Genomic DNA, 18992 nt, shown 5'->3' on the forward strand with positions numbered 1-18992 from the left:
CAAAAACACTGACTATCAGTCTTTCGTTGCGATCAAAGCATCAGCCTCCATCTTCACCTTGCCCTCTCTCCAATGCAACACATGTTTTCGGTTGAACAGTTTTGGCAAATGCAGGACTAGAGACAAAAATGTTAACGCCAATATTCATCAAGCTTTACAATATTTCTCCCTTTACCCATCAAGATCTCACTTTGGGACCTCCAGAGGTACACCTTAATGAAACTGTATGTGTTTCGCAGCCAAACAATCTACAGTATAGTCTGATTCAATAGAAGCTGGAATCGACTCCAGCTTCCCTGTAACCTTGCATAGAATAAATAGTAAAAAATAGATGAATGACACTGTACTCTTTTGTGGAAGCAGCGTTTTCTAGTGCCAGTAGGCATACGGAAAAGTAGTTAAGAAGTAGTTTGGGAAATATGTGGGAGTGAGATTTGCTTGACTTTGTGTGTGACACTGAGAGTGAGAGACAGAAGCGAGATGCCTTTTTACACACTTTATACCCGGCAAAAATCCTTACCCTGAGGATTTATACGTCTTAATAGGCATCCCTTACAGTGCCCTGGATGAGATGTCAGAATTGATGGCATGCACACTTTTATTACCTGGTGTGGTGTGTGTAATTAGGTTAAATAGATGGGGTTGGACACGCATGGTAAAGGCTACATTCCTCACCCTGGCTGGATTTATTGGCCACACTCCACTCTTCGGGGTCCGCTCTAATGCACTCATTTGCATGGGGACACATGTAGCTGATGTGTGTGTTACCGTTACGTCAACCGCTGAGCACAATGACTGGGGCCATCTTATGAATAGCTCGGTTCAGTGGCTGGCGACGGCCCGGCCCGCCAACTGCCTATTAACTATGATATGAAAGCTGCCTGGCAAGGCTTGGATTGATACTTGACATGTTGAACAAAGCTCATTGTCATTGTAATTGCCATACGTTTAGTCTTAATTTCACGGCCGTCCATATTGCAAACGTGATAGGGCTGCCTGTTACTTACATCTTCAGTAACAGCTGTCTATTCAAGCCGCATACCCAGCCTCCTATTCATGAGTTCAACCTTCTTAGAAATAACGGCTTTATAATGACTATAATCACTTCAAATGTAATTATTATGCATTGCCATTGGTACAATTAAAAAACTTTTTTTTTTTGGGGGCGAACCATAACACTTTTCTATTCTCCAGATGCCTATCAAGCATAAATCACAGATGATCTAATAGCGGAGGACGAAGTGTTGACCTATTCAGTAAGGAGCCTTTCCAAAGTATCATTTACCAGCTACTCTGTCATTTTGCCGGCGGGTCTGTCCCATCTGTCTAAAGATACACTGATAATGAAGTGTAAGTGATGAAGTAAGTTGTGATTATCAGGGCGAGTAATGCCACCAGTAATAGCAGCCCAAGCACTGCTATAGCCTGCAGTGGTTGATAACAATGTTCAGGCATTTATGACCCTCGCTGACAATTCTTAGTAATAAATAATCTACTTCTGAAGTGTAAAATGGATTTTCTTTTTTTATCCATGGAAACAATGATGGTGTTTACGTCTACTTTCATGAAGAGGCAGATCATTAAAAGATAGAAATTAAGCAAAAGAACAAAACTATTTGAACATTGTCATAGTTCTGGTTTTCTGAGGCTGAACCTCAATTCTGGATTCCTCCCCTATTGTATTCCAAAAGTATGAAGGGTATGTTGAGGACTCTTATTTGTCCATATGTTTACACAGTGCGAGTGGCTATTATACAGTATGTGTTCTGTCATTGCCTGGCAACCAGTCTATGTTCCAGTTCACCAACAGCAATAATGAGAAGTAACAACACAGTACGGTATGCATATATTGACATCTTTTTTGAAAAATTGGCATCAGATAGTTTTGCATTGTGCTTAGAGACTTAGTTGCTTTACATGATGGCTCCCCAATACTTAATGTATGGGGATAAAGGTAACAGGGTCACCAGTCTAAATCAGGATAATGGTTGCATTACATCGCAACACATTATTAGCTGGTTCTTTACGGCTGCCCACAACACAGTATTCTCCGGGAAGTACATTGTGCACGTATGCATCCAACATTTTCTTCATGCTTTTTTTATACCTCCCAGATCAATACATCAACACATGTTCACATTCTCTCTGTTAATCAACCCCACCCGCATCCTCCTTTTACTTCAGGTTGGGAGACACCATAGAGGGATTTTGTTGAAGGCAAGGTCCATTGACAGGCTAGAGTGGCAGTAACTTATTGTCCATTGATGGAGTGTGACAAATCATGTGCTAACGCAGGGATGCGTGGCAGCGAGAGCCTGGCTTTTGGGTGTGTGAGCGTGCCTGCATCTCAGAGTAAAAATGTGTGAGTATGCCCGTATGTGCTCCTGCTTTTTTTTTCTATGCACTGTATGTATGTGTGTGTGTGTGTGTGTGTGTGTGAGTGTGTGTGTGTGTGTGTGTTTGTGAATAACATCTTAGTATGGGGCAGGCGGGCATAGCCAGGACCCTTCACAGCTCATTTAGCCCCAAAGGGGCCACCTGGGTGGTGAAGGAGCTCAGCGGGTCAGTCCTGGCTCTGTGGAGCCCCCGCTGACAGCCTCCTAATATAGGGGCTCCATCTACCTATTAATCAACACAGGCACACTGACAAATCACCACAACTATGACTTAATGAGAGTGGGGAGAGAGGAGTGAAGGAAAGGAAGGAGGCAGGGATAGAAAGAAGGTGGTGTTTATGGAAGTGGATGGTCTGTTAGTATCGAGTCTACAAATGCATAGAGAAAGCACAGGATTAATGAAAAGGAAATGAAAGTAACAGGACTGTCATTGCAACTGGTGGAAAGGGTCATGAGGGAAAACCAAAGGAGAATGCTAACACACTTGTCAGCAGTGGCTGATCTTGCTCACTCAGTTTGACTAAAGATGGCTTTCTACAAGCGTAGATCAATGGCCCAATATTATACCTGGTATTGGTACTCGCCCATCCCGAATACTGCCCATGTAATTTTTTCATGTTCACACTAGACATCGGCACTGACAATATCACAGAACTAATTGAATGGCTCACGCACGTTGGTCCACTGTAGAATTCTTTGTAAAACGCAAAGACATCTTCAGGAATGGCAACTGTAAGAGATTTCTGTTTAAAAGAAGAGGAAGAAAACCTTGCTAAGAGGCAGCCATGCAAACATAATTATGCTGTCAGCAGTAATTAGCCAGCAAGTGTGTTCAACAGAACATCCAACACTTTTTGCGGACACGTTAGACCAAATGAGATGTTGGAGGATGATGAGTTTAAAAGCAAGCAACCGTGATGTATGTCTGCTTCTCCGGTTCCCACCCTGAGGTGAGCCAGCATCTAATCTCTTCACTACCAGTCTCAGGTCCAAATCACATTAGCTGGGATCAGAGGTGAAACTGGAGCTTTTCAACAGCAGCCTGTTCTCACTAATGAACCCCCATGGCCATCCACTGCATATTACAGCCACATTGAGTGACGGGGAGAAAGTTTTGCAATAATCATTACGTAACTGTGCAACGCCCGGGTTTCCTTTGCCCTGACATTTCAAACACTCGATCGCAATATCTTGATGTTTCTCTATAGGGAAAATGTTTTGAATTGCTGTACTGTGTATGATTGATGGTTTTCTGAGGCCAAGCAATCTGCTTTCTAGTAATTATGGGCTACAACAATGTGATATTACAGTCACAGCCCCCACTTTATTATGAACATGAAGCAGCCTGTAATTTATCAAACAATCTTATTGCAAAAACAAATCCTATTTAAACAAGTCGTCTTGGTCAAGAGAACCTTGTGAAGTCCAATCATGACCAAAAATAGGATTTTGTTGATTTTTTTTTTTCGTCGTGTGATTGATGTGGGGCGTCCAAAAGGTATTTCTTTTGTTGGAGAAAAAGCGCTTCAATAAACATTTATTAAAGCCAGGTCATGGTCACCGACTCAAGAAAAGTCAGACATTACCTCAACACTAGCCAACAAATACATGCAAACTTCACTGACTGTTTTCTCTCTAATTCATCAAGTCATTATTGAGTTCAAAGAATGATTTTTCTCCGGTCAATTAATATGCAGCCAGCCACCAAACACTCAAGTGAATATTCAAAAGCACCCTCTTCCTATTGATGCATATCTCTCCGTGAGATGTATGTGATATACTAAGCCCAGGCCTGTCTGGTCCATCGACTTGCACAGGATGGAAGGCCCAAAGAGAAGATGCACAACTGCATGTTCCTCCCATCCATTACCTTCCTTAAGGAAACAACTGTGTCTATGTCAATGTCACAGAAAACCAACCACACATGCATCTTCATAGCTATGCATACAACATTCCTAATTTAGCCTGATCCACACCATCTGAGGTGTGTTGCTACCCATTTAACTGGCTAAAGTGCAGAATCTTTTGCTTGTGCTTTTCTTATAAATGCTGCTGTACACATTGGCAACCTCAATGGGTATACCTGGAGTGTCGATATGGCCACAATTTGCCGTTTTAACTCCCCTACTTTCACCCCTCCCTTCAATCTATAGTCACTAATCTAGTCCAATCTAAAAGTACAGTTATGTAGTATTTCCATTGATTAACAACACCATTCACTAGTGAGAAGAGTGTATGGTTGTTGTTTATACAGCATCACAGCATAATGACCTCTAACAATACCACAATGCTATAGTCACAGTCTCAATCTAAACAGCTTTCTTACCTTTGTAAAGGCATTTATTCTATTGCTGTATGTGGAATGCCATGGATATTGCAGGCATACGGTTTTCAGGAATTCAAACGCAGATCTCAAAACTGCAACAGTTTGCGCAACTAAAACTAGCTCATTTCTTGTTCCTAGTTGATATGAATATTAATGAATCAGAATCAACAGATTATATTAAATTACATCTGATCCGTTGTCTGATACAGTGTAATGGCAGACAATTATGTTATCAGTCCTCTCCGGAGCTGCAGCTGTGTGGTGCATGATGCTGTCTGAATGTAAAGCGATAGGACTGTTGGATGTTGAGACAAGAGTTGTATTGCTGAGCCTTTGTTTGTTGCTGACTGCACATTGAGGTTGATTCCAAAGTGATTTTATAGTGTAAAATTACCACATTTTCTGAACTGAAAGCCGCACCGGTACTGTATATATGCCACAGGAGCAAAAATTGAGCAAAAAAAAAAAAAATGTCAGGGAAAAGCCGCACTGCAGATCATAACATCAGAATTTTATTAACAAAAAGTGTTATTGATTGCCTTCCTTACGGCAACATCTTATCTTCAACAGTCCAACATATTTCTAGAAAACGAATGGATATGAATGTATGAATATTTTCACCATTGAGAGAAAACTTCAGTTAAAAAGCAGTTCAAACTCAAAATCATTACTTCCATACTTCTTCTGTCTCCCTTCTTTTTATTGATTGATTATTTTCAGTGAATATATAAACATATTGCACTTTATTTATATATACAATCATAATTATGCAGTCACACATCCTGTATACTCTATATCAGATTTATATATATATATATTATAAGTTGTCAATACATTGCATTTGAACTAGATTATTACTTCACATATGCTGCAATACCATAACAAAAAATACTGTGTATATCATAAAAACATTACTTACGTTTCACAATAACAATGCAAAAAAAAAAAAAAAGTTTCCTGGCTCACCTGGGCAATATCTAGTGACGACGACGACTGAATTGCTTTGACATTGAATGTCGCTGATTGCAGCCCCAGCACGTGAAGCAGTCCGCTTCAACTCCTTTCTTTATGACCTATGCATTGCCGCTACATTAATGTCAGTAATGCGCCAAGTTCTCTCCGACACCTTAGTGCTCCTCTCAGCGTGCAGAGCCAAATTCAAATCCAGTATGAAAAGCTTTTGACACGCCGTGTACTTTGCACGGAGCACGCCTGATGGACCTACTTTATGCTTCCTTAGCTTGCCGTGCGCTCATCAATGCTGATGTCACATTGCTCAAAGAGCTACACAATGCTTGTATGCAGCATTGCCTGAGGTTTGTTGCGCGCATGTTTTCCTGAGCTGACAACACAGCACCAAATCCTTACAAGGTGAAGCACAACTTAAAATGTCTTTTCACCGCCTTGCTTATCTCTGTCACACTGCCGTTGGCAGCACGAAAGAGAAAGAAAGAATGCGAGAGGGAGCATTATGACTTTGTTATTATAAGCAAAGAGCAGCCAAAGGAGCGCATGTGATAGGATCTGGAGATTAGGACGGAGCAGAACAATAAATTATGCATAGTGTTTGAAAACATGTACAGCTATAATTAAGTGGCATTTGATATTAAATAAGGTGACAGCGAGGTTTTATTTATCTACTTAACCCTCTACAACCGCCATTAGCATGGCGGAAAATTAACCGTTTGAAATACTATAAGAATGAGGCCCTGATCTGACACACAATAGCACCGCCACACACACGCTCACACAAAACAAGGTGAGATCAATGTCTGAATGGAATAATCAGTACAGTGCAGGCCTCTGCAAACCACAGGAGCCACTGCTAATAATGTCTGGCTAAATGAGCCACATACGGCATACAATACATGCTTTAGCCAAATATTGACCCTCATTTCACTTCAACATTTGACCACTTAGATCTATCGTCAACAAATATGCTCATAATCCTACCATTCACATGACTTTAACCATCATGCATGTTTTTTTGCGGTTTGGCATTCAAAACACGAGTGACTATGAATCACTCGTTTTGTCGTGAACCAAAAAAAAAGAAAATGTGTTCAAATCTGTTTGATCAACCTCTCTGTGGTATTTGCTCATCAAAACTTTCCATTGTTCCCAACCCTTTTGTTTTTCACTCCATGGCTTCAAACTCAACCAAACCAAAAAGGGCTATTGCTGTTCAATATTTTGAGAAATGACTATTCCAATGGAAAACCAGACAAAATAATATTTTCCATTGAAGTATATTATAAAACCATGAAGCCCCCAGTTACTGTTTGTTAATTAGTATTGCTGCCATTGGTATTGTTTAGTAATTAAAAAAAACAAGTATGAAATATAACAAGAAGAATGAATGTTGTTGCCATTTTTAACTGCAGGTTGGTCATTGTTTATTAAGGTAAAAGCAGATGTTTGCAATTGCCTTGTTCTTCTTAAACAAAAAATAAGACTGCACAAAGATAATACTTCCTGTTCATTTTTATGCTAAAACAATGGCTCTAAACAATTACTTATGAAAATAGTTGTGCAATGATAGTTAATTAGTTGTCAACCGATTAATTTCGCCACCTAAAGTCAACCGCATACAGAAAGTTAAGTTCAACGCAGTGCAATATGCATTACATTCATGGTGGCTATGGAAATATGTGGCGAGCTTTGAACAGAAGTTTTGCCAGATCAATGTTCGAGAGCGAGCCCTTTGTCTGAGAGCAAGTCACAGTTTCTCAACCCTCAACGCTCCTTAGTAGATTTGACAGTTTATATATGCACAAATAACAAAGGCAAGGTGCTGAATAAGTAATATGCTATTTCCTGGTAGAACACTGGGGTGAAATCACAATGAACATTTTTTCTCCCCTCTGTACACGGTTCAGTGGGGAGATTGTTGGAGTGCTTGTTCTCACTGTTTGTGCTTATATAGTGCGCACAGAGGGCAAAATCTCAAAGTTACTGACTGTTTATCTGTATCATCTTTGTTCATTAATTCATGGCTGATATTTTATGCATTTGGTGACAAAGTTTAAAGGAGTAGACCCAAATGCAGACACGCTCGACACGGGGGGAGATAAGATGTTAAAGGGAGCTCTAATTAACTGTCTCCAAAATAGTTTGGGGACCTGCAGATCTTGTGCAAGCACACTATTGTTGGACTGGAAGATCGAAGGCACATGTTGAGCGTCGGGAAAGGCAGCGGCGACAAAAGTTTCCAATTGAAAAAGTTTGAACTGTTTTTGCTCCTTGTTTTTACATGGAAGTCTACTGGGGTGGGTTCTCCCTTTGCTTGATTTGGCTTTCTCCAGGTACTTCAGCTTTCTGCCTATTTTCTGAAAACATGCAGGTCGGGCTGCGTTTGTACTGTGTTCCCGAGGCCCGCAATAGCCCATTTCAGGCCACAGTGGATTTAACCAGATGGTCATAAAATGATGCCAGGGAACGGGATGAGCAAATTTATTGTTAGGGTGCAGATTCTTAAATATTTCCAAACTGTTCAAGCATTTGTCACAGCAGTTAAAAATGTAGTTGCCAATCAGCAAACACTACAAAACCTGAACATACCTTTACTTACTGCAGATTCAATTTGTAGGAAACATACTTACTGGTAATGTACTTTAGCGGCCTCTCACATTTGCCACCTACAACACCATCTAGCAATCAATCCATTATCTTGAGCAATTATCCTCACAAGGGAAACAGGTGTGCTGGAGCTTATCCTAGCTGTCTTCATGCATTGGTCGGAATGCACCCTAAACTGATTGCCAGCCATAAGTTTTTTGTTGTGTCAAAATTCGGGTTTCTGAAACCCTAGCCCAATATCTCCAGTTACATGTTTTAGCGAATGCCGCATGTATAATGTCAACTACACATTATTTGTGCTTCTTATTTTCCGTCAGTGCGTCACTTTACAGTATTTATGTCACTCGCCACAGTAATAAAGTCATTGTTTTCATCCTCGATCGAAAAGTGTGGCTTCATGCTATGTCTTATTCCACCCTCCGTTTTTGAGAGGTGGGCATTTAACTTTTTTTGCTGGCGTAGTCAATCAGTGCCTGGTACTGACGAACAGCCCCCCTCTGGCGTTTTTTTTTTCGTTTGTTAGTTTTTCTCTGTGGATAAATCAATGCAGAATATTCACATTAGGCTCTCTTTTTAACTCCTCATCTTGATTCAGCCAATCAATGGTATCGCAGCATTTATTTAAGTACTTCTTTATTGAAGGGACCCAGATTTCATGTAATTCGAGCATGTGCAGAACACAAACCAATTCTCTGTATAGGTTATTATATAGGTTATTTTGCAACAATGCAAATTGTCAATAAATGTTGACAATTTTCAGGTATTTAAATTCCATGTGTTAAACCTTTGCTGCCATTATACCACTAGTCTGTTTGATGATCAATTGACGAGAATGATATGGCCCAGTGTGGCCCATTGCTATAATGCGTTTTGGTAGTTAGGCACACATTGACGCCCGGTACTCTCTCTATGTCACACCCTCGTCTTGCATGTCGTTTCTTTGAAACGCGCCCGGTTGCACAGCTGAACTCCTAACAAGAGTCACATCGTCAAGAGATGGTAGGTGAGAAGTCGAGAGCTGTCAGCCCTTTGGGACTTATGGAGGAGTCCCATGCGAGTGTGTGAAACTCACTGGAGGACAGCGAGTGTGTGTGTGCCTACACCTCTTGGCTCTTTCCCTCATCGGAGTGCATGTTATATTCCTCTCTGAAACAGCAGTCCCACCAAATCTGGCCCCACCTTGTCAGAGACAACAAACATCCTTCCCCATTTTGTATGTGTCCCAGAGCCATATTTGATAGAGCTTACGCACAGAGCCATAGCCAACTCATTTGAGGAGCATATCAAAGTGTGTCCAATCGACAGCGCTCACAGTCACACAGGGGTGGACAAGCAACCTAATGATGTCTGAAATACCGGCACAACTGCTATGATGTGCTGTGATAATTGCTATCCTCCCGTCCACAGTACAAACACATGTGGAATGGGTCGGCAAACACATTAATATGGAAATGTCTACATTAATTTGCAGCATGGTCTAAATTATTCAGTAATTAAGCCCCTGCAAATTTACACAAACTTCCCTCTGGATGACTGGTGAGAATAGACAGGGAGCTGCAAGCATGCAGACTGAGGGCTTTGAATTGTGTGCTCATAATACACATGACACTAAATAATAGACTGGAATCTTGCATGAGAAATTTTGACCCGCCACACATGCGCAGAAGTTCAAATATGCACTAATTTCTCAGGAATTAGGAATTTCTTACATTATTTATAATTGTTAGCTGCCTATGTTTAAAGCCTCTAGCTCCTTAACAATCCTCCACATCACACATCAGTGAAACATAAATTCATGTAATCAAGTTGGAGGTATGTAATAGAATGAACAAGACATCATATAAGATTAACGCAAGATCAACTATGTTCTACAAAGCTTGTAGTAGATATTTAAGTAATATTTTAGTATGAATGTAAAAGCCTTGAATAAAACAATACATCACCTTTAAGATACCTCTGTTGGGCAACCAATCATCATCACAGGCATTTTTCCTTCCTCCAGTTGTAAACTCCACACAGGAAGGCCGGAGGCAGAATCGAACCCCGGACCTCTGAACTGTGAGGCGGACGTGCAACCCAGCACAACTCATCTTGTAAAAGAAACTAGTACAATAAAACTCTTTTGAGTCTTTCATGACAATATTGGCATTATTTAAAATACAATACAATACAAGTGTAACTGTCTGATTTAAAAAAAAAAAGAAAGTTAAAAAATGCATCAAATACTTGGAGTTCATGGACTTGTCTTTCTAAATGCCTGATACAACTAAGTTTCCCATTAATGACATTGCTGTTCTTCTATTCCTTGTTAAAATGACTAATCTGGGTAAAAGTCAATCAAGACAAGTAAGGTATGTTTTTTTTTGTGTTGTTTTTTTTTTTTTTTGTAAATACTGTATCTATTCACATTTGGTGTATTGTTCCATCCATTTGTCATTTGTGTCTTCTGGAAACAATAGACATATCCCCATCCAAGTCTCATTCCTCTTGATTTTTACAAACATGAACTTTTTGGTCCATCTACATCACATCTGCTTAAATCATCTGACTGGGTTAGACATTCTGAATGATCTTTGACAAGTAAATACGGCATGTCATCAAAAGATCAGAATCGAAAAGTAAACTTCAGTCCGTTATGGGGGGGTTGACATCAAAGCTCCAAGTAGATTTGTTTTCTTTAACCCTATTGGCTACTTGGAAATACATTTGCTGGTGATGTTGCAGACTATTGTCCATGTTGGTTGAGTCTATGTCTTGTAGCTTTTGAGGAGCCATCAGCTTGCATTGCGAAGGATCCCAGGTGGGGTCTAATACTGAGTGGCATCAGTGCATGGATATACTGTAGACCTGACAGTGACTTGATCTGACAATACAATGGATCAGTGCAGTGGCTACTAAGTCAGAAGGTAGAGCATAATCCCTTCTGTCAAGTCTCTGTCTCGTCAATATTCAAATCCAGCCAGCTGTCCAATGGCTGTCACTTACAATCTGCCTCCGCCTCATAGTCTGGCTCAGGCACATATCTAAATTGAATTAGATGTTTGCTTTTCAATAGAAATTGAGTCAAAGAGGTGTTCCTTTGCCCTGTATTGTGAACTTGTCGTTTACCCCAAAGTGAACCAAAGTCCAATGTACAGAATGCGTTTGCAAACAAAAGCTTATCTAGCCCTTGTTTTTTTTTGGGTTTTTTTTTTTGCTTGCTGTTCATCCTTCCACTCGTTTTATTATCGATGGCTGTCTTACTCTAAAGAGAAAATCAAAGCATTGTCTGGCACGCATTATAGGACTAATGCCAAATAAGATATGTTAAAGGTATAGTGTGTAAGATTTAGACCATTTTTCATTACGTACAGCAGTAGGTGCTGCATTTACCATTGTCCGTAGCTATAACAAACATGGCCACATCGCTCCTGGTGACCACAAAGTGGCCGCCAGGATTCATTCTTCTCCCCTGCGTGAGCCGTTGAATGTTCACGAAGTTAATTGGCTGTCGCGACGCGAAACGTGGAAAAAGTAAAAAAAAAATTTACTTCACGCTAAAGGCGAAATTTCGCTTCTCGTGACCGAGCGCGGCCATCCGCGTAGCTTCATTCGCGTCCATCGCGTTGCCCGACGTGCATTCTCGCCCAGTCACGCGAACTCCATTGACTACAATACAAAACTCTGCTTTTTCGCCTCGTTCGCATCCGATGTGCGCGTACCATTAAACTAAATCATCTCCAAAACATTATTTCGGGTGCAGCCCACGCGGCCCGGTACCAGGTGATCCACGGGCCGGTACCGGTCCGCGCACCGGGGGTTGGGGACCACTGATCTGAACAACATATATAACACTTGATCATTTATATATTGACTCTGAGCAGTTTTGTAAATTGTAGCATTGGGAAGACGCATTTGTGGGGTCTAGTCACACCTAGCTAGCATGCTGGTAGAAATGGGGCAACTAATTCACGTCTCAGCCACGCCCCCTCCCTCCCCAAAATTAAGAAAACCGCTAGGCAAAGACGACATGAGTTAAAAACATCATAAATATGATTCTGTGTTTGTTACATCACACATCTGTCTAGGTAGTCTAAGTGTAAGCATTTGAAAGATTACCAAGGTCTGAAGCTCTGGGATCTTACAGTCGGTTGCTGCATCACTTCTGTCCACTCAAACTAAACCCCTACAATGATTTATTCCTATGCGCCCCACTTTTGGACACCTGAGTGCAAAAGTGCACAGCGGGCTTCAACTACACTTCAGTGTTGCCTGTGAAAGTGTTACACCAAAGGCCAAGTGCGAGAGCGTGAAATGAGATAGTATGGACTTAACACGGTCACGCTCAGTCTGAAGATGCACACATGCAGACCCACTGCACAAGTCATTGTAACACCTACTCTCTGAACTTTCAACTAAAATTAGCCGCTCGTATTTGGCACGCTCCGGTTGGGTTGTCAAAAATTCTGGATACCACCTGTGGGTGACTCAGGGACCCTCCATGCGTTTTAAGCCGGAGTGTATGCCTTGCAAGGGTTCAAATTGTTTTTCTTCTCCTGGATTTGTTTGTTTGTATGTTTGAGGTTTCTCCAAACTGTTGTCACAACTGATACGGCACTAAACACTGATGGGTTCTATTCTTAACTCACCAGCTGGGTAGCCGTCGATTTTGAGCATATTGTATTAGATTTACCCAAATTTGGGTTAATTATTGTGATCCAACAGGTTTTGGTTGAAAATTGTATTTGGATATTAGTTTTATGTCGTGTTCTTAGGAAATATTCGAGGTGGCTGGCTCTTAATTAATGTGAAATTTGTGCCAAAATTCATTCGAGTGCCTTTACTTTACGTCATGTCATTGAATTGTCTTATATGGCAAGACAAATTACGCAAGAATGACATCAACCCAAAATAAAAAGTATATGAGCAGTAGCATTTAATCAATATATCAAATACACATACATAATACAAGGCAACATGTGAGCCATAGAGACATAGTAACACGCATGGTTAGTGATACAGAATAAGACGAATATCCATCCGTATTCTACAGACGCTTATCATGACTAGGGCCGCCGGCTTGCTGGTGCCTATCCCAGCTATCTTCACACAGTAGGCGGAGGACACCCTGGACTCGTTGCTACCCAGTCGCAGATCACACAGAGACAAACAACCATTCACACTCGCAATCAAACTTAAGGCAATACCATGAATGTTTTTTGGATTTTGGGAGGAGACTGGAGATACCAGAGAAGACCCGCACAAGCACGGGGGAGAACATGCAAACCCCACATAGGAAGGCTGGGGCGAGCTGGAATTGAACCCGGATCCACTTGCTCTGGCAAGAATACAATAAAAAGTATACCATTTTAAACTCCTGGTTCTATTTAACTCAACAGTCTGGGTAGTTGCATCAAAATCTTGACCCATCTTTCTGGGTCCAATCCTGTGGCTATGCTGAGCTCAGTCCCTTTTGGTCTTAGCCATTTCACGTAATTCTGGTTCATTTTGATTGACTGGCTACCAATCCAGAGGGGAGTCAGCCTTCAACAAATGTGAGCCAAGAAGAGCTTTTGATCCACACTCAATTTGAGAGGAAGTAATTTTGTTGCAGAATAAGAGGAGAAAAAGTCCACTGGACTCTACCACTAATTGGCATAATTGTCTAGCCTTGGTTTGTCCTCTTTTGAGTCTCATTCTAGTTTTTAAATAGATATACTTGTCAAATGAATCCGTCACACTCATCCCAAACTGCAATCCTAAATGTCTGTGTGCTAAAAGTAACCTAAGACAATCTAAAAAGGATTTTCAGGAGGTTAAAAATTGTGAGTAAGGACATTTAATCATATTCTCTTTCTCTCTCTGTCACTGGCTTTTCCCTCGTTTTACCGCTGTGACACATGTCACCCTGGCATGCATGGAAAAGCCTGTGACCTTTGGAAAGTTTAGCACTTTAAATATTTAGGCTTGGGTTATGATGGATCCTCCAGGCCCTGTGGCAATGTGCGAAGCCTCTGATTAGGGCTGCTGTCAGAGTCATTTAGCCCTGTGTCTGGCTGTCGCTAGCGCTCCCTGTTTGACAGGCCAGCCTTTTAAACAAACAGCCGTCCCAGCGGCAGCCGGGCAGGGCATCCAGCTCGGCGCAAACATATCCAACGCGTGCTCGTAGAAATGGAGAAGCTCCCCCAAGCCTTGTGACAGCTGCAGGGGGAACCGCTGGCTGCTGCCTCTCATGATCATTCAAGCACTTTGTCTTCATGCTCGCTCACATTTTACCCACGTTCTTTTTTGTCTATGGTCTTCCTTCCGTTGTTTTAGTTTTTTAAGCATGTCCGAAGGAACAGTCGTTATTTTGTTTACCTATGCGGTCGTTGGTAGCTTATTTTCATCTCGTCATCGGTTGTTTTTGTTTTCATTTTTGTTTTAAACACGCAGCTGTATTTCCTGAGGCGGTGGCCTTGAGCGCATAATTTGTAAAGGCCTCCAGCTACTGTAAGGGAAATTATGCTTTTCTACCAAGGAGATGCTCTCAATTTTAGCATTTACCTTTGACTGTAACGAAGTCAAGCTTTGAGAGAATATTTCACGTCAGCTTGCATCCAATGTCACCGCTATGCCTTTCATGTCAAATTGAGTTTTATCCGAATCCAATTCTGACTGCACGTTTCAAATTTCCATGTGGGAAGATGCGTTGTTGGATTCAACTTTTTGACATTTCAAAAGGTATGCTTGGTGCATAGAAACCATGACAACAGTGAAGCTAGGTAGTGGCAGCATCATCCTTTAGGCCTATGGAGGCAGGGTGAAATTTGAACACTTCCAAATTGCAGTCAATTAATAGCAAAAAATCCCTAGGCTTGTGTTATAAAACAAAAAACAAAATGTTAGGAAATATCTAAGGCAACAGCGGAAATGTATTTGATCCTAATCACAATCACAATATACGTTTTCAAAGGTGAGTGTAGATGCCCATCTAACGTGTTTGACTGGCAACTAACTATACTGTGTTAAGTCCATACAGCATTTATGTTGTGAAGTAATCAAAGGTGTGCATCTTTTCATGCTTATTGTCAATTACATTCAAATGAAGTCTTGTGGTCTTACTTTGTGCACATGACTTCTGTTTATTGACTAAAATCAAACTCGGTGTGATGTGACACCGTGGCACTCAGACTGTAGGACATGTGTGGCAGCCCATTCCTCACACTCAAAGACAATCTCCCATGGCATCAATCCTGTAAATATATGAGTCTTAATATGTGTGTCCTATTCTGTATTCAGTGGAATCGCCAAGTCAGCAGTTCCAGTATTAATGCATGAAAAATGAGGAGAGCCCATAAGAATTAGAGAGTGAGAGTCCCCTTATTAAGATGTAAATTCCAGCGGAAACTTTGCGAAACGAGGATGAAGTTCTTGTCAACTTTAGTCTATTCCCACATTTTTTACAGCCTCCGATGTGTTGTAGTTGTTGAAATTTGACACACTTGTCAATGCACCTATTATGCTTTTATGATTATTTCTCTCTCGTTTTCAAAACACAACCCATACTTAAGAGAACAATTTACACTTTGGGCAACATTATCTAGCGACAGTGTACATGGCAACTATCATGGTAATTCAGTCCCTATCTGTGGGTGCCGTTTCTTTTTCCTCGCTCCCCACCTTTGCCTCTCTCTCATTTCAAATTTGCACTTAACACCCTCCTGGGGAAAGGCTTCTCATTCATCAACAGTGTTTGTCCCAGTGACAAGCAGAGCCCCTCCTGCATATCAATATCAGCTAAGACAATGCTGAGCCTGTAACCTTCAGCTAAATGTCATTCTGCTTAATCCTATTTGAAAATTAAACATTGAAAAAGCTATAGCGTACCTTCTTGTCTTCCTTCCGTTCTCACTCCTTTATGTGGCGCCAATGCGCGAACAAACCTCTGCTACCTTTCTGCAACATGATTTTTGTTCTTTGTGTGTGTATATTATTTGGTTTAATCATTTTTTTCCCGACTGAATTGAGATTCTAAGTTGCACTTTGCTAGCCCTATAGAGCATTTTCCCCTTCGGCATATTCTTAGTTTTGTCTCGACTCCACTTGTTTGATAGTGTGTTTGCTGTTAGGCAAAAACAGAACAGGCACGAGAGGCACTTGTTCAGGGAGGAGAATGCAGTCCAAAAGAATAAATAAATAAATAAATAAGAATGTATTTATTTACGTAAACAAACCCACCCCCTTACAGGTTGCAATTACAACCATGACACATGGCAAGGTTGCAGTGAAAGGCAATGCAGGATGTGGCCAAATAGACTCTTGAGAGAGGCTGAATCTACACTAACATGCTTTGCCCCTGCCTGATGCATGGGCCACCCTACCCTGCACACATCGAACACAACAATATGAGACATGTTTGTAGTTGCGATGAGGAATTGGAGGAGGAGGCAGGGCGGCATACAAGGAGACTGTGAGATTGCAATGAAAATGCAATCATTTGCAGTCAGGCATAATTCTGCTGTGGATGGAGTACGATGCGGAAGCTCAAAAGCATCCATATGGATTTGATTGACCGCAGTCACTTTAGTCAAGGGACTACACTGGAATACTCAGAATGGATTACCAACAAGACTACCCTTGATGTTTCTATGTTGAAGCCCTCCAACACCCTCTGAATTAGTAAATGTGTTAGAGAAGCTGTGCCCATACTTAAAGTGGACACAGAACTATATTTGTCGTGGCAACAGTTAACCATGTTGCAAAGCAAGACGATACACATGCACCCATGACACTCAACAATTTTCTAACCCTAGTTCCTCCCTCTCGTACTGCAATCTTCTAACACTATCATACTTCATTGACATCATCTCTTACCTATGAAGTTTAACTGACTGCTGGACCTTCCGACTGTACCAAAGGAACGCCCGACTCGTATTTTACGCCGGAGCTTGTTCTAACAATACCTGCAGCCTACCAAAAGCCAGTTCTTTCTATTGACAAGTCTTTTTTGGTCATTAGTGGTCACCTGCAGTTCTCTCCAAATCTAGAGGTCAGAAGCTGACTGCTTTTCATGTCCCTGTCATAACCCTTCGCACTGTGTTTATGTTTCCAGATGGGAGATGCAAGATGGTGCAGAGCTGGATGATGAGGAAAAAAGGATGACAGAAGAACTCCAAAGAGCCTATTTTGTTTGCCACTGCGACGAGGGACTGCAGGAGTCTCGTGAAGCAGATGAGACGACGGCTGAGCGGACCCAAGGGGGGCCCCAACCATCCGATAAAAGTGCTGCCCAATAACAGTCCGAGCAGTTGGAATTTTTATCATGTTGTAAATGTTTAGTTGTAATACGCACTTGCGACTCTCAAGGTATTAGAGTGTGTGTCTGGGTGTTGTGTGTACTGTATAATGCAGGTGTCTACTGTATGCATGTGTATTGTGTGACAAAAAACAAAAAAACAAAAAGAAGAGTATGATTCAGCCTAACTGTGGCTTTTCTTCTCCATACCGCGTCAGTCACATTTCATCTTTTTGGAGCACATCTCCAGACATCAGTTCTGGGAAATGGTGAAGGCACATTTGTTTGCCCGGGACAAGATGGGACTGTGTGATCATGGAAGCTTTTTATTTTTTTAGGCAGCATGTATAAAGATGTTGATGTCAGCATACTTTTTTTCTTGCTTTTGAAAAAAAAAAATCCAGTTGGGAGGAGAGATGATGTTTGTTTTGATTGCAGCCTGCTCCAAAAACGACCTCACTTTGTAATGACTGTCAGTATTGTGCAAACCAAGGAAAAAAAATATTCTATATACAGTAATACGATTACTATAGCTACATAAAACATTTTATATATATATATATATATATATATATATATATATATATATATATATATATATATATATATATATATATATATATATATATATATATATATATATATATATACACATGGATGCCAATGACAAAGCCGAGAGAAAGAATCATAACTAGAAATAAAGTGTAATTTTATGGAAGTTTTTTGATTGCTTTGTCTTTCCTTGTTACATATTGTATCCCTATTCACTCTCATGGGAGCCTATGCAAGAGTTGTATAACCATAAATTAATTTTGATTATCCATTCATCCATTCTTCCATTCATTCATCCCTTTTCCATCCTCTCATGTTTGTCAGAACTTGGCACTCAGTAAATAAGCACAAAAGATGAATGCACTGATTATGCAGTTTTGGTAAAAAAAAAAAATAGTGCACAAACTTGGAAAGATTCAAGGTTTTTTTTTGTTGTTTTTTTTTGTACCCAGGTTAAGGCACGCTCGCTGCAATGTCAGAAAGCATCGGTTCTCTTCCAGAGATGGATGCCTGGCTTCTAATGCAAATGAAGCAACATTACAAATACCAAACCACTCAGACGACACAAAAGACAAAAACTGTTCAGCAAATCAATTCTGTTTCTTTTGCAGAACATACGGTCTAAACGACAACAACAGCACCATTGATTTTTGCAAATGTACGGTAGTTGTCAAAACAAAAACGTTTTAACAGCAAGTGTCTGAGTTGCTAAATTGTTCTTTTAAGATAACTGCTTTCCCTCTTTTGCTTTGTATTTATCAGCCGTTCTGGAATAAACCAATTTTGTGTACCATACTATTTCAATCGTAGAGAGGTGCTAGGTTCAGCTGACACCTGTTAGCGAACCTGACAATATGAATCACAACAAATCGTTACAAAGAAT

The 18992-nt window shown here is 40.8% G+C and overlaps 1 protein-coding gene across 5 annotated transcripts in view; it reads left to right on the top strand.

The window, feature by feature from the left end:
• kiaa0825 (KIAA0825 ortholog) overlaps positions 1 to 18117 on the top strand; it is a 125935-nt gene extending 107818 nt beyond the window's left edge. For 3 of the 5 annotated variants that reach the window (XM_088407650.1, XM_088407659.1, XM_088407674.1), the window contains exon 23: positions 17375 to 18117. In XM_088407650.1, the coding sequence (XP_088263776.1) occupies positions 17375 to 17558 (184 nt within the window). In that variant the 3' untranslated portion in view covers positions 17559 to 18117. Of the gene's footprint in view, positions 1 to 10303; positions 10449 to 17374 lie in introns of those variants that run through there. The other 2 variants (XM_088407667.1, XM_088407692.1) reach the window with 2 other exon arrangements.
• The last annotated feature ends 875 nt before the right edge of the window (positions 18118 to 18992 follow it).

This window comes from Hippichthys cyanospilos, chromosome 1 (assembly GCF_059441005.1).
Source record: "Hippichthys cyanospilos isolate Australia breed blue-spotted pipefish chromosome 1, RoL_Hcya_1.0, whole genome shotgun sequence".
Taxonomy (NCBI): domain Eukaryota; kingdom Metazoa; phylum Chordata; class Actinopteri; order Syngnathiformes; family Syngnathidae; genus Hippichthys; species Hippichthys cyanospilos.